The sequence below is a fragment of the Microcaecilia unicolor genome, chromosome 6, assembly GCF_901765095.1.
Source record: "Microcaecilia unicolor chromosome 6, aMicUni1.1, whole genome shotgun sequence".
Classification (NCBI taxonomy): domain Eukaryota; kingdom Metazoa; phylum Chordata; class Amphibia; order Gymnophiona; family Siphonopidae; genus Microcaecilia; species Microcaecilia unicolor.
The window spans coordinates 156,320,264-156,338,468 of NC_044036.1; the positions used below are offsets into that span (position 1 = coordinate 156,320,264).

Sequence of the window (18,205 nt, forward strand, 5' to 3'; positions counted from 1 at the left end):
TTTTTTAGGACAATATCTAGCAAATGAAACTGAATGAATACATATTGCAAAAAGGATATAGGTAGTCAGCAAGCTGGGGGTTTATTCCTTTTGAAGTTGTAATGCTTTTATGTCATCCTGAATTAAAAGGTAGTTCTAAAGACTAACCCTGAGGAGTTCAAATTGCCTTGTAGTGTGGATTTATTTCTTGTTGTGTTTTTTTATTTTTTACCTCAGTGACCTCCTCCTGTTGGGAGGTGGTACATCACAACCTACACACTGTAAACACTAACCCCCAAGAAAGTGTTCCACTATACCTAAACTTTCTGGTCATGTTTATTGAACATTAAATTTTATGAAAGAATCAACAATGAGCAGAGTGCAGCTCTGAACAGAAAACCAAAATAAAGCAATGAAGCACTTTAAAAGAAATACCAGAGTGGGTGGCTCATACACAATTGTCCCTGACTTTGTATAGATGGCAATATGTTTAGAACAGTGATGACGATCTAACATAATGCTCCTTCACTAGGAAAACACACAACACTGCTGCCATCACCATCTGCAAGGAAGAACTCAAACCATGTCACATATCAGCAAGATTACAAACTGTTTCAGTAATGATTTATTAGGATCTTTTAAACAGGCGCTACAATATTTTATACTTAAGGGACTTTATGATCAGAACAAGAGTCCAAACACCGTCATGACTAGCTTCATTTGTTTGACTTGCACATTGAAAGTTGTCAGAACTTTAAAAGTTTTTAATAAAGAAGTGCTTTAAGATTTGTTTATAGTACAATATTTTCAGTTTCAAAATAAAAAGGTCAGGTTGACAATGCTATTCAGTCCCAGTGCATGGCAACTCATTCTTCCAGATTCAATATCAGGCATTTAATGTCTGTTGCGTTACAGGTTATTAATGCAGAAGTGATTATCTTTTCTATACAAGATGGAAAGTATAAGTTATTTTTTTTAATTAAAAAAAGTCTTAACAGCCTGAACAGGCACATGCATACTTTACATAAGTAAATAAGGAATATGATAAAGCACTCAGCCGACTGCATCTAATAAACAGAACAACCCCCACCGCACAGCAGTCCAGCAACCTACATCTGGTTTTGGTAAGGCAAATAGTACTGAGACTCTTAAATGCCAGTACCTCAGTCTTCAGTCCTCTGTCTTTCGTGCCAGTCTACAAAAGGTCCAGTTATGTTCCACTGTGTTCTCGTTGGCTCTCTCACTCATGTGATGTACTCTGGTGTTTCTGATCGTAAACCCTTGCTTTGTGATGTACTCCATCAGATGGACACGCAGGGAGACTTCCTGATGGTAATCACACGGCCCAAAGGTAAAGGAAACCTGACAGTCCCTGGTGTCCATCATATGCTTATTCCATTTAGTGAAATAGTTTGCAATGCCTTCCAGCAACGCATGGACCTTGGTAGTGATGGTGAGCTGTGTTATGATCACTGCTACGGGGTTAGAGTATTTTGATAGCTTCCTTGTGCTAGACAGCTCCACCACTTCTTCAAAGGTGTCCATGGGGTACAAAGGCTTAGGGTCATTGAGGCACTGGATCAAGGGTTCAATTTGATAAAAGTCTGCTTCTTTTCGAAGCAGATCAAATTCCTTAAAATCAACAGGCAGAGTCAATTCAGACGTCCTTAAAAAATTCAGAACGTAGCGGAAAAGTGGTCCATCTCGATCTATAAAATAGTTGCCCTGGGAGTCCCTGGCTGTAGGAAAGTCTCCCCTGAACATGGCCCCCAGCATCGAGTCTGGGTATCGTGTCAAAGTGGAGAGGGATGTTGTGTACAAGTGTCCACCCACATTCAGTGTAACTGGGGCAGTGATCTAAAATCAACAAACACAGATCACATGAGAAAATTTTGAAATATTACTATTTTTATAGCAGAAATGACAGTAAAAGAGCCACCAGATTCTATTTACACCCAAGGTTTAAGCATGATATGTGCCCTCCAATGTCTGTTCCAGCTCCTTAAGGGCCTGATTTACTAATAGTTTTCTATTTTGTGTCTATGGAAAGAGACAAAATAAATTTAAGTCCTTAATGTACCATACCAAAGAAACCAGCAGCCTCTCTCCTCCACCAAGCATGCCATCACCAAAAAAAGCAACAGGAACTCTTATCTGCAGGCACAGCTCTCACTGCATTACCAACCTCTAGTGCTAGTCTTGTGGTATACAACATAGAAGAGTTTTTTTGGTGATGGCGGCTGGCAGCAGCTAATTCAGATTGTAAACAAAACACATGGTTTGGTCATGGGGACCCACACCCCTCAGGCAAGGCCACACAGGACCAAACCAAAGCCTCGCACAGTGACACCAAGAACTGAGCTCAACCAGATACAACCCCGAGACTGGCCATTAAGCGGCCACAGCCAGCAGAGCATGAGTTAGGCAAAAAAAAGGAGCACTGTCAGCATGCTACCAAATACTAGATTGCCAGCATAAGCAGTGGTGCTCCCTGGAACAATGTCACTGGCAGAATTCAGTTTTCTCTACCACCACCTGCTGGTAGGAAGGGATAATACCCATTAGTGCAGAATGGTGCAGCTGATGGTAAGAAGGGTGCAATTGTAGGCATCATGGCACTATCAGTATACAGAAGTTGGAAGCTGAATTTACTGAAGAATTAAATCTGTTGCAACATGCAATGAAGTGACAAAATTCAAAAGAAGCCAATCCAATAATTATGCTAAAAATGGAGGCCATCAGAAAAGATTTTTTACTTTATATGTTGCATCAAAATCAAACTGATATATCCAGGTAGTTCAGGTAATTTTGTTCTTGCTTAACACAGTCCTGCTCCTGGGCCAGCAGTCAAGCACCAGAGCTCCTTTTGGTAGCCTGCAATTATTATGGGTCCAGACTCTCAACTACTAGGTGTCACTATTAAGTACCATGACTACCACCAAAAAAATGCTGCCTCCACAGCATCCCCCATTAATTCCACTAATGCATTAGCGCACATTTAACATAACAGGTCCCATCTTATGCAATGGGATCTAGTTACTAACAACATATATTATTAGCATGCAATAATCTGTTGGTTAACTCTACCCTGGAGGGGAGCAAAAGGGACTGAATTGGGGATCTTTTGCATGGCAGTATCTACACTACTTTAATACTAAAGGAAATTACAGCACTACAAAGCTATTTTAAGTGTACAATGAAAAACATATTTGCAGTGCATTTTTTCCTATAGTTAACTTTGCATTTAAACAATCGTTTTTGTTGTTTGATTTGATTTTACTAAAGGCAGATCTAAGGAACTGCTGTACTATACACATTTGCACCGAACCACTTACCATATAACCCCAGTCTCCATTGTCCATCTGTTCTGGCATACGATTTTTGGGCCCACAACTAGAATTGCAGGTTACTCGATGCATGCTCAGTTCAGCACCTGTTCCCACTGCAAAAGACAGAACAAAACCAATGGAATACAAGCTGGGTAAGTAAAAGGGGAGTATGTTCAATCATAGTTTCTTGTGGATGTGAAATTGGATCTATTCAGTGCAGGGTAGATCAAGTGTGAAACATCTCTTCAGAGAACGTGTGTGGTGCTTTCACAATACATATTTTAAAGAGACTCTACTCTTGGCATCCAGGTTCATTTATGAAGGGTCATCGTCCATCCCTACTCCTTTTTGCATTTAAGCCATCTCGAGTCACAAAAGGGAAGCAAAGTATTTCCATCAAGACTGGGTTTTGCATGCTTCAACGTTCTAGAATGTGTTGGCGCCAATTTTTAAGACCATTTTCCAGTTAAGAAAAGGGCTTCAGAATTCTGAGCCATTATGTGGCTGTTCTGAACATTTGTTGACAAATGTGGTCCAAAGTGTGTCAGGTAAACAGATGGGTACCTCGGAAAAAATATGAAAGAGGTAAATGATGAAGACTTTCATTTGGTAAAAATCTCATATGCCTACGATACCAGAACCAAACCATCAGGGTTACTGCAAAGCTCTCTGGATTTGTTTCCCTGGGGCTTTACCCAAGCACTCAGTGTGTGTGAAGAAAAAGAACTGCTCATGGTTTGTGGCTATGTACATGCCTTGAACAGTGTTGCATAGAAACTATGTAAATGGAACTAGTTACCATGCAAAAGTTTTGTTACTTTTACTTGTAAAGAAGTACAGGATAACATTTGTTACTTTTACTGAAGTAATAATTTTGCCAATTTTTACTACTTTTACTCAGTTACATCTGATGCTTGTAGTTACAATTAAAAATGGAAGGGAGATGTAAATAACTATTCCTCAGTAAACCAAATGAAACATCTTAACTGGGAGCAGGATTTTGTTATTACAAACCTCATCACATCTTAAGTTTTACTGTTTGGTGAATATAACCTTTAAAAAGTGGAATTGTTTTTATATGTTGAACTGGTTACTGGTCTTCAGCCAAACTGAACAGTGATGTGCTGGGTCCTTTTAAACCAAATATGAAGCTGAAGCTAGTAGCAATTATTGGTGAACAGACATATGTCTCTACCACAACAGACTGCTGGTCATCCCACGAGAAATTTTACATTGGGGTGACTGTCTACTGGATTGTTAAGAATCTTTAGAGAAAACATTTGCTTGTTTGTCCTTAAGACTGAAAGGTTCCCACACATTTGATGTTCTTGCATCAGTTCTTGAAGATATTCAAACAGTTTGTCATCAGACAAAAAAATTGTTAGGACACGATTAGGCATATTTTCAAAGCACTTAGCCTTCCAAAGTTCCAGAGAAACTTATGGAACTTTGGAAGGCTAAGTGCTTTGAAAATATGCCTCAATGTTTCCATCTTTGTGAAAGCCTTCTCTACACTGGACAGCATGATGAGATAAAGATGAAGATGCAAGTGATGAATTAGACAGCACCACTTCTAATGTTAATAATGACAATAATAGTGATAAAATACTCTTTGCTATATAGAAAAGTCAAGTGTTTCAGACATTCCCTCAATTAAAACCTGCAGATCCAGTCAGAAGACAACAGTAATATTGTAACCTGACCTAATTTGAAGGAACTTTTAATCAGACTGAACAATCCACTTTCTGCTAGTGTAGCTGTTGAATCTTTTAGCTGTGCGGATTAATGACTCACACTCACAAAAGCGATGGTCATTTTCAAAACTTTAGTTTAACTAAAAGCAAAGTGGATTGAATTGTAGAACAATAAGTTGTTGGGATAAAAATGTTAACAATTGTTGCATTCAATGTAGTTGTGGTACTTTTACTTTCACTCAAGAAGCATTATATTAGGCAATTACTTTAACTTAATTTTTTTTCAATGTGTTCTTCACTGTACTTTACTAGTATTAAAATATGCATTTTTACTTTTACTTAAGAACTTTGACCTAGTACTCTTAGTGCTTTGAACACTGTCCTGGAGCCTTCACAGCCGTATCAGCTACAAAGACGTTAAACAATACAACAGTGTTGCCCTCACTGTAAGCCTTGGTATCCATGCGTTCTTCAGCTGCCTGCCATCTATCACAGAGGATAATGCACACGATAGCAAAGACCTGATTTGCTGCACTACCAAAGTACAGAACAGGGAAATCCTCTACGATGACGAATCACAGCAGGCAAAAGTAGAGGCTGACCAAAGACAAATCAATGCTGGAGATATGAATCCAACAGTCTTTATTGATATAAATAAAAGAAGGACCCGACACAGGATGTTTCGACGCATCTACTTCAGGAGTCAAATATACTGCCGGTGTACGAAGCTGTAGACTATTCAAAAAAACTTTAGCACTAAAAACAAATGAACACACACTTGCAATGACTGCAGGAACAGAACTGCTACACTACCACCATTAAGCTCCAATCCAGCCAGAATACTTAATATTTAGCCAAGTGTGCACAGTACTAATAACTGTTACAGCTATTGGTTAGCTGAAAAGGAAGCTCACTGCTTCTCTGACACAGATGTCTGCCCAATATCTTCCCCCTCCCCCCATCTCTGCCTAAGAGTACAAGACTGACTTGTTTCTGAACTGCTTCCAGGCAGAAATGTAAATTACCACCAATTATGTGTGTATTGCACTAACAGATTTTACCTGTTTTGTGACACTCACATGTACTCCTAGTTATACTGGTGGATAAAAAGTAGCGCAGTTGCCATGTTAGTTCACTGGAATGAATGGACTGATTTTAGATTAACAAAACAGATAAGGTAATCCTTTTCTGTTCACCACACAGACTAATGTTTGGGAACTAACTGTTCCTTTCCTCAGGTCAGAACAAATAAACAAAAGATAACCTATCAGAAAGTATAAGTGAATCCTAGTTATATCAACGTCCTTACTGCACAGAATTGATTAGATCACATAAAAAAGGTTGGGTCCAGTTATCCCCCCCCCCCCCCCCCCCCCCCCCCCCCCCCACAGTTAGCTGTCCAAAGAATGTGTTTCTATAGAGCTTGAACCCACTTTACATCCTCTCCTAAGATGATATCCGGAAGGCATGAGGCTCCAGGCCTCTGAGAATCGAGAGTTTTCAGATCTTGGAATCGTAAAGTGACAGAATCAGTGAGTTCAAAGGTGAAAAAGGAATTTGTCCCATACTCTTCAGGTTCACTGAAGTTGTTTTCCTAAATGTTTAAAAACATGGTATTCCAATTTGGAGTAAGAGGGAAGTCTCAAGCCAGTGACTGTAAAACTTCCTTCTATCTGCAGGGTAATCTGTAGTTTCTTCAGAAGAACTCAATTTTCCTACCGTGGTGTGTTCCCCTGTTCAGTTGAGATATATAACTGCGATACCGAGTTACTTATAAGGAACTGTCTCAGTATTAGCTATAAAGTGGTACTACTGTAGTTGTAAAGAGGACTTTTGATGTAGTTTTTGCTCACACATTTGTATTTGAAAATGTAATAAAAATCAAAGTGAAAAGAAAAAAAAAAACCCTCAAACTTCTGTACCAAGGAAGAAGCACCATCATAAGCTCATCAGAAACCTGGATGGGGAGAACTCAAGGAGGGGCCCCTCTCCAAGAACACAGGGAGTGGTTGGTGATTGGTGAAGAAACCCTTCAGATGAGCAGTTTAACACATTTAATATTTTTTTTTTATTCTATGGACTTGATTTTCTGCATGAATTAGATCAGATATAAAAATGTACTACCTGCCAAATAATCCATATATATAAATTACACCAGTAAATTATTTTAATTTTGGAACAACCTCATTTGTAGTGCTTGTGGGGGTTTTTTTTTTCCTTTTTAAGTTCTACTAAGAAGTGACAGAGGTATTTCATGAGTTTAGGATTCTTGAAAGGCAACTTCTCCCCTGCCAGCAGATGACCCAGAAGCAGGAGTTGTTTAATGTCACCTAAGTTTCCAAAAGAGACCCAATCAGAAGGTGGGGCAGAGGCTACATACAGATTCCTCTGCTTATTTGGGCTTCCAACTGAATCAGAAACACAATTTAACTACAACAAGAATTTTTTCCCTCTATTTTATATCCCCTTGTAATTAAATTTATTCCAGTATTACAGCAATACCCCTTGGTTGAAGCCATACAACAGAGCTCTTTTTGAAACCAAATCATGGGCCCTCCATCCAGCCACTTGGTGTAACCACCAAGTAGGATAACTCCTTCCCTAGGCAATGCACCTGCTGCATCCATAGCTCCAAAGACTTGAACTAGTTTCCACTGAATGGCAGCACATTTAAATGGATATCAAAAATTTAAGTCAGATGGTCAGACAAGAAATTACAGTGACATGCACCTGCCAGCACTGCTTCAAACCAGGGGCATAGCTACGTGGGGCCACAGGAGCATGGGCCCCCGCAGATTTGGCCCTGCCCCCCCGCCAGCAAGTCCTATTCTCCAGCGTGGCCGTGTTGCTGATCTGCAAGGCTTCTGTTTCTGTGAGTCTGACGTCCTGCACTTATCTTTTGAGTTCTTGCCTCCCAGGCAGAACTATCTTGCCTTGTTAAAAACATTTATCAGTTGCCTTTCCCTGGAACTGCCCGAGGGTTTCAATCTCTTTCCTCAGGGACAAGGGTTAAGGCTGCATAGATGCCTTATAAGCCACAAGAGATAAGCAGGCTTTGCCTTGTTTTGTGGATTGCTTGAACAAAGAAAAGAAGCAACAAAGAAGGAGGAAGATAACATCTATGCAGCCTTAACCCTTGTCCCTGAGGAAAGAGATGAAACCCCGGAGTCGGGCAGTTCCAGGGAAAGGCAACTGATAAATGTTTTAACAAGGCAGATAGTTCTGCCTGGGAGGCAAGAACTCAAAAGATAAGTGCACAGTTTTCACCTAGTATATACTATTTTAAAAGTTACAAGTGATTTTATAGCACTGTGGTGATTGGGATGCATAAAAAATGAGCATATGTTGCTCTCCCCAAAAAATTGTCCGAGTTACCCAATGAAAGAAGTGCTATGCCACTTTTTAGCAGCATTATTGACTGCAGTTACAGTGGTTTATATCTGAGGGTACTCTATACATATAAATTATAGATCTGCCACATTATACTGGTGTGAACTGTTTTGCTAGCACTTTCTTGAAGTTGGTGGCTAAGAGTCCTGGTTTGTGTATACAAGCTAGTGGAATAACATTCCATGTAGAATCTCAACAGTAGAATCTCAAACAGTAGCCAACAGAATCTCAATTAGTAGCAACATTCCATGCAGAATCTTCAAATAGGGAAAGGGAAAGGGAAATGGGACTTGATATACCGCCTTTCTGAGGTTTTTTGCAACTACATTCAAAGCAGTTTACATATATTCAGGTACTTATTTTGTACCAGGGGCAATAGAGGGTTAAGTGACTTGCCCAGAATCACAAGGAGCTGCAGTGGGAATTGAACTCAGTTCCCCAGGATCAAAGTCCACTGCACTAACCGCTAGGCTACTCCTCTCCATAAAAAACACTAAACTGTTTTTCTCCATTTTTTTTTTTTGTGATCCATTGTGAATGGTTAAGACAAAAGGAAATTGAATGAATGGACACAAAGCTCTCTGATACCAACATCATCAAGATATGTGCAATTTGTGAAATCCAGTCTTAATGTTTGGAGATGTGTTTGTACATGTTGAAGTAAAGAATATTAATTTTGTAGGACTCTAGATTTTTTTGCAAAGTCTGATTTTACTCTTTGAAATATTTTCCTAAGAATGCAAATTACGGGCCTCTTTTTACTAAATCATACTAGCGATTCCCAACGCGGCAAATGTGCTGCAGCCCATGCTGTGCCCCATTTGCCGCACGGGAATCACTAGAGCAGTTTAGTAAAAGAGGCCCTAAGCGAAGAAAGTCCTAAGAACGAAAATGAAGTTGGGAAAGAAGAACAGCAGTCAACAGGATTAAGGTTGGGTAGAGGATGCTAGTTTATGCCTAGGAACTTAAATAGTCACCTATCCAAAATGATAAAAGACCAAAATGGAAACAAAACAAAACAAAAAAACACATGCACAAGGAGAAACACAACAGAGGCAATTAAACTTGCACAGCTAATAGTTTAGGTAAAGCAAACAGCCAAGAAGGGGGAGGCAATTTCATCCTCATCTACCAGTGGCAGAGTAATGATTAAAGGGTGACAACGGCTGCACTGGGACCCAATCAATTTCTGAAGATGGCTTCCAACGAGATCATCTCAAGCAACTCTAAGGGAGCTACACAGGAGTAAAGAGTGGTGGTCAGCTCTACAGACCCAAGTTAAAAGAGGCAAAGTCAGCAGCCACCAGTAGTCAAATGTCAGGAAGCAGTGTCCTAGCACACCTCGATAGGGCTGGTATTAGAAATGTTGGAGACTGGGGAAGAAATTCGAGATGAGGCTCTAAAGTTTGCCAAGTAACCTGTGCCTCCTTCAGCTTTAGGCAGGCTTACGGCCCATCCTCGGCAGTCCTGTATTGTGGGATGAGATCTGAAGTGGAAGCATCAGTTATGGGAGAGAGGGGCAATTAGAAACAAACTTATGAAATGGGGGAACAGGAGAGAAAGAACTATCAATGAGGGCAACAAAGGCTGCTAGCCATGGTGGCAGGAGAGAGAGAGAGAAACTACAGGAGATGAGGGCGAGACAAAGCTCTTGACTATTAGGGATAGAGGAGAGTGAAGTGGAGGTAATTTACATGAGTGTCCTGACTGATACAGGTTATGGTTCTCAAACTATTTTCACCAAGAGAAAGCCTATGAAACTGCTGATTTGGAACAGTTGCAGACTCAAGTGAGCAGCTAAAGAGCTGGCAAATATATTATGTGTAACTGTTGACATTTGTTATTGCATTGGTAAAAATGTGTTTTTCTCCCCCCCTCCAAAAAAAAACTTATATCCCCTCCAAATACACCTATTTGATATCCAGTAAATTAGGCAAAATTTGGTTTAGCTGTGTAATATTTTGAAAATTCTGTCTCTAAACACCTCCAACATCACAGCAGTAAAACACTTTCAAAACATCCCTTGAGATTCACTGTTTACTTTCTCTGACTCAGCCACTGTGCTCTCCGGAGAGACAGGGAACCATTTTCACACACAAGCACCTATTAAATCCCAAACCATTAAAAGAAGTTGATGAGTTCTTAATATGCTCACAGTCGTAGTAGTAGCGCTATAGAAATGATAAGTAGTAGTAGTAGTCGTGATTGGAACTGAAGTAGATCTCCAGATTCAGAATGTTTTCTTGAGGCGCTAGATACAAAAGTAGACAAAAACCAATATGACAGGATGTAACTAAAGAGGTATTGGTGGCTCTGCAGTCTGACCTTTTCAATATTTCCTTGGAGTCAGCAGAAGTTCCAGAAGACTACAAACAGGAAGTGGTTCCTCACAGAAGTTGAAGCGGGTGGCTGTGAGTAAAAGGATGGAGTCACTGCTAAATTAGAATGCAGTCTGTGGAATCCAATGCACAACAGGATCCGAGGTAGGTCCTCACAGATGAACTTGATCAAATTTCTTTGCCTGGGTGACCTGAAATTGTGCCAGGTCCATAGCACAGATGTAACATCGCTGTACACTAGTGCATTTAGTGACAGTTCTGTTATAACTGTACACAAATCTGCCCAGCACAAAGTCAGTGCAGATATCTTGTTCTTTGATAATAGAGCAGACTTGCAGATGACATAACCTGAACAACTATAGTCAGTCCAACTTCTACTGGGACTTTTCTAAAATGACGCTGCACAAGCTTTTTTTTTTTTTTGCTCTTGTTGGTATGTGTTCTTTATCAATTATTATAGTTCCTTTTCATTTGTTTATATTTTTACATGTAATCCGCTTTTATCTATGATACAGTAATAGTAGTATCAAACATATAAATTGTGAGTGACCGTACTCACCCGCAAATGCGCAGTAGAGACCGAACGTTCAAGGAGCAACAATCCAAACCCCGCCTCCACCAGCAGCTCCTGTTCCTGTACTGAACGTAATGCAGCCAATAGGGAGGGGAGGGGAGGGGCGTGGAAATCGGAGGAGGACGTAATGCAGCCAATAGGGAGGGGAGGGGGCGTGGAAATCGAAGGAGGACATAATGCAGCCAATAGGGAGGGAAGGACGGGGGGGGGGGGGTGGAAATCGGAGGAGGACGTAATGCAGCCAATAGGGAGGGGAGGGGACGTGGAAAATGAAGGAGGACGTAATGCAGCCAATAGGGAAGGAGGGGGGCGTGGAAATCGGAGGAGGACATAATGCAGCCAATAGGGAGGGAAGGAGGGGGCGTGGAAATTGGAGGAGGACGTAATGCAGCCAATAGGGAGGGGAGGGGACGTGCAAAATGAAGGAGGAAGTAATGCAGCCAATAGGGAAGGAGGGGGGTGGAAATCGGAGGAGGATGTAATGCAGCAAATAGGGAGGGAAGGAGGGGGCGTGGAAATCGAAGGAGGACGTAATGCAGCCAATAGGGAGGGGAGGGGAGGGAGCGTGGAAATTGAAGGAGGACGTAATGCAGCCAAAAGGGAGGGAAGGAGGGGGCATGGACATCGGTGGGAGAGGGAGGGAGGATGGAGAAGAGAACCACCATGTACAAGGGCACAGCAGGAATGACGAAGTGGCCGAGGCAACAAAAAAATCCGCAGCAGAAACCAAGCAGGGATCAAAAAACGTTCTGGGGCCAACAGAAAAAGGTAAACAGGTACATTCACTCGCAGCACACACACACACAAGTCCTGCTTTGCAGCATGAAGCAAAGACATGGCTGTCCCGCCCCTTTGGCTCACTGAACAGCAGGAGTCAGCAGAAGGGGCGGAACAACAACAACAACATGTATGGGGGGAGGGAGACCGGCACAAGACTGAAAAAACGAGCCTGCCTTTCAAACTGCTCTAACAACTGACTACAAGGAGACACTGAACCTCCACCGCCACACAGCTCCAACAACTGACTACAAGGAGACACTGAACCTCCACCGCCACACAGCTCCAACAACTGACTACAAGGAGACACTGAACCTCCACCGCCACACAGCTCCAACAACTGACTTCAAGGAGACACTGAACCTCCACCGACACACAGCTCCAACAACTGACTTCAAGGAGACACTGAACCTCCACCGCCACACAGCTCCAACAACTGACTACAAGGAGACACTGAACCTCCACCGCCACACAGCTCCAACAACTGACTACAAGGAGACACTGAACCTCCACACAGCTCCAACAACTGACTACAAGGAGACACTGAACCTCCACCGCCACACAGCTCCAACAACTGACTACAAGGAGACACTGAACCTCCACCGCCACACAGCTCCAACAACTGACTACAAGGAGACACTGAACCTCCACCGCCACACAGCTCCAACAACTGACTACAAGGAGACACTGAACCTCCACCGACACACAGCTCCAACAACTGACTACAAGGAGACACTGAACCTCCACCGACACACAGCTCCAACAACTGACTACAAGGAGACACTGAACCTCCACCGACACACAGCTCCAACAACTGACTACAAGGAGACACTGAACCTCCACCGACACACAGCTCCAACAACTGACTACAAGGAGACACTGAACCTCCACCGACACACAGCTCCAACAACTGACTACAAGGAGACACTGAACCTCCACCGACACACAGCTCCAACAACTGACTACAAGGAGACACTGAACCTCCACCGACACACAGCTCCAACAACTGACTACAAGGAGACACTGAACCTCCAATGAGACAGGGAGTACTAACAGCTCACAAGCACTCTCTCTCACTCACTCACTCAAACACAGAGACACACAAGCACACACACTAGCTGCTCACTCTCACACTCACTGTCTCTTTGGGAGGGCAGGGAACAGAGGACGGTGGCTTGACATGGGGTGAGAGAAGAGGACAGAGGAGGGTTGCTGGACATGGGGGGAGGACAGGGGACGGAGCAGACTTGCTGCACATGGAGGTGAAATTAAAAAAACTCGCCCGTTTTAACGGGCTTAACGGCTAGTATCAATAATAAACAACATCAATCAGGGGAGAGGTCTACCTGTGGTGTACTTGGATTTTAACAAGGCCTTCGACATGGCTCTGCCTAGGTGATTAAAACTGAGTCTTTGTAGTGGGCCCAAAGGTATCTGACTAGGTTTGAAACTGGTTAAGGAGGCAGCAACAAGGAGTAATGATAAATTGAACATGAGAAGAGTAGCCTAATGGTTAGTGCAGCGGACTTTGATCCTGGGGAACTGGGTTAAATTCCCACTGCAGCTCCTTTTGACTCTGGGCAAGTCACTTAAGCCTCCATTGCTCCAGGTACAAATAAGTAACTGTATATACTATGAAAACCGCTTTGAATGTAGTTAATTTAAAAAAAAAAAAACACAACACAGAAAGGCGGTAAATCAAATCCCATTCACTTTCCTCAGAGTGAACACCTAGTGGTATGTCACAAAGATCAATTTTTTCCATGCATTTCGAGTGATATTGCAAAGAAAGCCATAGGGAAAGGTTTGCAGATGATATCAAGATTCCTACAGGATAGACATCATGGAAAGTCTGGAAAATACGAGAAAGGATCTAGCAAAATGTAAGGAATGATCTAAAGCTTAGCAGCTAGGATTTAATGAAAAGAAAACAACAACAACTCAGGTTCATATATTTAGAATATAAAAATACACGCAGTACAATATAGTGGGAGACTCAGGGTGGGGGGAGGAGTAATCTCTTCAAATGGGGGGGGGGCTCTTTTACTAAGCCACATAGGCGCCTATGTGCGCCCAACGCATGCCAAATTGGAGTTACCGCCTGGTTACATGGCCCTTGTGCTAATTTCAATTTTGGTGCATGTCCGAAAAATATTTTTTTCTTTTCGGTTGCGTGACAGCTACGCGCATAGACAGTTACCATGTGAGACCTTACCGTTAGGTCAATGACTTGCAGTAATGTCTCAGACCCAAAATGAATGCGTGGCAATTTTCATTTTACCGCATATCCATTTTCCGCAAAAAATTTTTAAAAGGCATTTTTACAGGTGCCCAAAACACACATCTACAGTACTGCAGGCCATTTTTCAGCACACCTTAGTAAAAGGACCCCTTAGTTAGTTTGCAAAATGTACCTCATTCACTCTTCCTATAAATAATATGAACCTCAAATCTCCCGCAAGGGAACAATACAAAGTATTCAGAAGACAGTATCACTTGTGGCAAATAGAACAGCAATGGATATTCAGATTAAAAATGGTTGAATTGCAGGACGTTGAATGGAACAAATCCTTTTAAGTTACCTCTATACTTTTAGAATTGGTAGGCTCCAAAGTGCTAACTAGATATTCAGAACTTCAGCGTTTTGAATCCCACAGCCATTTTGGTCATAGACAATGCGAGTGAGAAATCCTGTGAAGTTACAAGATTCTTCCTGATGCAGTAACTGGAATAAGCGAAACAAGGTGCTCTTGTTGAAGAAAATTGCTGAACAGGCAGTGCACTACATTATTGTGAACAAAGTAACAGAGAAACCTCAGAAGAGGCAGTTTGAAAACCACAGACTATTTCAGGAGAACGCTGGCGTCTTTAAGTTAAGATCAAAAACAGAGAAAAACAGAGAGGGTCCAAACATACACAAAGCAAAGTAGTACGCAAAAAAGCACAAGGGCCCCAGAACTGGAAACAATGATGTAATCTTTAATGGACTGGACCGGACATGGGCCGTGTTCGGCGCACAACAGCGTAGTTCAAAGTTCTTTTGAACTACGAGTTAAGCGATTAAAAGCACCAATGTAATCTGCTTGATAAATCGGCAATTTTACACACAAAGGACACTCCGTTCTCCTTTAATATACTTAAGGAGATCGATACTGACTCCATGATGCAGGCGCTGTTGTGCGCCAAAACATGGCCCGTGTCGGGTCCAGTCCATTAAAGATGACATCATTGTTTCCAGTTCTGGGGCCCTTTTGTGCTTTGTGTACGTCTTTAAGTTAAGTACATTTAACATCAGATGGTAGTTTTAATAGTTTGTTCTAAGTGCAGTATGAAAGTTAGCATTTGTAGGTGTTTTATATAGGATTTTTTAGATATTAAATTTTTGGTACTTTCACCCTATTCTATTTAGTTTGAAGGAGGGGGATTTTTTTTTTTTAACCAGTATTTTTTTTCTCCAGATTTCTTTTTTTTTTTCCCCCTCTAATTGAACCTATGATAATGGACTCCCAAAAGTGATAGTGGCTTATGAATACTTTATGTATTGTTCACTATCGGGAGATCTGAGGTTCATATTGTTTAATGAATGATTTATAGAAGTGAATGAGGTACATTTTGCAAACTATTCTATTAAGGTATTTGCATATGTTGTAGTTTGTTATCCTATAGAGTAGATTGTTAGTTTTACACATACCATGACAGAAATTAACCTCACTCCTAACCAGGGCATGCGAGTGACCATATATAAAGCTTTTAAAGGTGGTCAGTTAGATAAGGCAACAGGGAAAGCCAAAAGGATGCTTAGATGCACTAAAAAATACCAACAAGAAAAAGGAGATGATACTGGTTGTGTTTAAGTCTCTGGTAAGACCTCATTTGAGCCCATGTAAGCAATTCTAGATACCACATCTATAAAAATATATAAACCAGTTGGAATCAACCCAAAAGGCTGCTGCAAAACAGGATTACATTCTTCATCATAAAACATAAAAACAGAAAGATCTAAGCACATATATTCTGAAGGGGGCAATATATTAGATATTTAAATACTTCCAAAGTACAAATACAAAAGGTATCAGGCCTTTCTTTAATGGACAGGAAGCTATAGATGAGGGGTAATAAGATGAGAGAGAAAGGGGATGGACTTGGGACTAAGTAACTATTTCTAACTAGAATCACCAGAAACAAAAGAATTCATTAAAATCTCAATTTTTTTCATTAGTGCAAATTATTCATAATACAACAGACCCCATCCTTCTATGTAAAAAAAAAAAAAAAAAAAAACAGAAGTTCAAACATGTAACTTTCAGAATGCTAAAGGACCTATGACATGAAAAAAAAGTCAGTCACACTCAACATTCTGGATCCACTACATTAGTCACCTTTTCCAAAAGGCTGTCACATTCTTTTACAGCAGAGGTTCTCAATCTTTCTTCTGTTGCAACACACCTGACTGGTTACAGCTGAAGAAAGCACGCCTAAATATTTCATTGTTTAATTATAACGTCAATATGAATTTGCTCACCCGTATCAAAAAGCTGTTGCAACACATGAATCCCAGAGTTCTCATTTGTCATATAACAAATATATATTAAAATTCTCCCTCCACTGCCAAATACTGTGAAGCAACACAAAAACCTGCAAACATGCTACTCAGAAACTATATAGCAAACAGAACCTATGGCCAGCAGTTATTATTGGGGGTAGTAGGGAAGCAGAAATAGGTTCTTAAAATCCCTGCAACTGGTCCCTAACTCATGATCGTTAGTCTTCCCTGCTTGTAGGCAATGATGGTTGAAAGAAAACATAGGCTTGTTGTTTACACCAATTTTTTTGTTACACACCTCCCATCTCTTGGGGACACCGTGGTTGAGAACCACTGCTTTACAGGAAAGGCTTGTGAATACATGGAATAGTCTTCCAGCACTGATGATGAAGAGGACTGCAACTATATTCAAGAAAGCATAAGACAGATAGTGGATCTCTGTGAAACTCAGTGAAAGGACAGTATTGTAGAACTTAGTACTAACTGTTATGATGGGGAGACTACCATAATATGTATGTTCGCAATACATTGATTAGGCTTACTGCATAGTCATTAGGGACTACAGAGCTGTTAGGATAATATCCTCAGAATTAAGGAACTGCTGATTCTACTACTTAACAGGAGAACATAAGTACGCGCATGTGGTCTTGAATAGAAACTACTCCACAACCCTCATCACCAAAGAGATCACCATCTCCAGACCAGAGCTAAACATTTGAATACCAAGATACTAAATCCATCACTACTTAACCTGGGGGGGAGGGGGGAGTATAAAGGAGCAGAGAATCTTGCTCGTTTTTAGGAACCCTAACATACTATGAGCTGTGTTAGCCACTGTTAGAAATAGGATGCTAAACCTTGCTGGACACTTAGACCTGATCCGACCCAGTATAAAAAAAAACATTTCCATAAACCGTTCAAAACCAAAACCTAAGGTCCCGCAAATATCTACAAGACAGAGAGCCGGGCCGTTACCAGACTACCCACAGAGCTACTCTGCTACAGTCCGGCGAAAGCCTCGCTGCAGAATCCACGTCACATGCTTCTACCAACAAACAGACAAAAAAAGAGGGAGAGGGAGCAAGTTTTGGTCTCCATCAACCACAGAAGCACACCCTCGCTATTACAAACATTTTGCTTGAGAAACCTTATTTTTTACCTGCTTGCAAGAAGCCTCCCTGAAGGTTGCCATCTTGACCACAGCCTCTACAGTTCGCTGCTGTCGACTCTCTTGCCCCTATCAGGAGCGACGCTGGCCGCGTGAGGAGACTGCCACGCCCAATGTCTCACCCAAGGAGGTTAGTAGAGTGAGAACAAGAGCCGGCATGACGTCACAAGGCTGAAGCCAATTAGGTTACTTTCCCTTCCCTTCTCCTCCGTGCTGTCGTCATCTCCATTCACCCAAACCAAAGCAAACAAATCTATGAGCTGCTGCATTCACGTTGACGTTCTTTATTGTTGGTAGCATTTTTATTTTATTCCACTTATATTTTCAAACATACCGGCTTCTGCAGCATAGGGACTCCCCTCCAAATGACACAATGATTTGCAATTTAGAACTAATTGCTACTCTAACCGAT

The 18,205-nt window shown here is 41.4% G+C and overlaps 1 protein-coding gene across 1 annotated transcript; it reads right to left on the minus strand.

The window, feature by feature from the left end:
- Positions 1 to 591: 591 nt before the first annotated feature.
- KCTD6 (potassium channel tetramerization domain containing 6) lies at positions 592 to 4,682 on the minus strand. Its single transcript, XM_030206665.1, has 2 exons — positions 3,315 to 4,682; positions 592 to 1,836 (listed from the first exon to the last, which is right to left on the minus strand). The coding sequence occupies exons 1-2, from the start codon at positions 3,396 to 3,398 to the stop codon at positions 1,150 to 1,152; spliced, it is 771 nt and encodes a 256-aa protein (XP_030062525.1). The 5' UTR covers positions 3,399 to 4,682; the 3' UTR covers positions 592 to 1,149.
- Positions 4,683 to 18,205: the final 13,523 nt, after the last annotated feature.

Bases quoted from the DNA above. Each gene is read 5' to 3' on its own strand.
- KCTD6 (XM_030206665.1), bottom strand. From the start codon at position 3,398: ATGCATCGAGTAACCTGCAATTCTAGTTGTGGGCCCAAAAATCGTATG. The intron at 1,837-3,314 runs GTAAGTGGTTCG...TGTTGATTTTAG, and splicing joins ATGGAGACTGGGGTTATATG to ATCACTGCCCCAGTTACACT.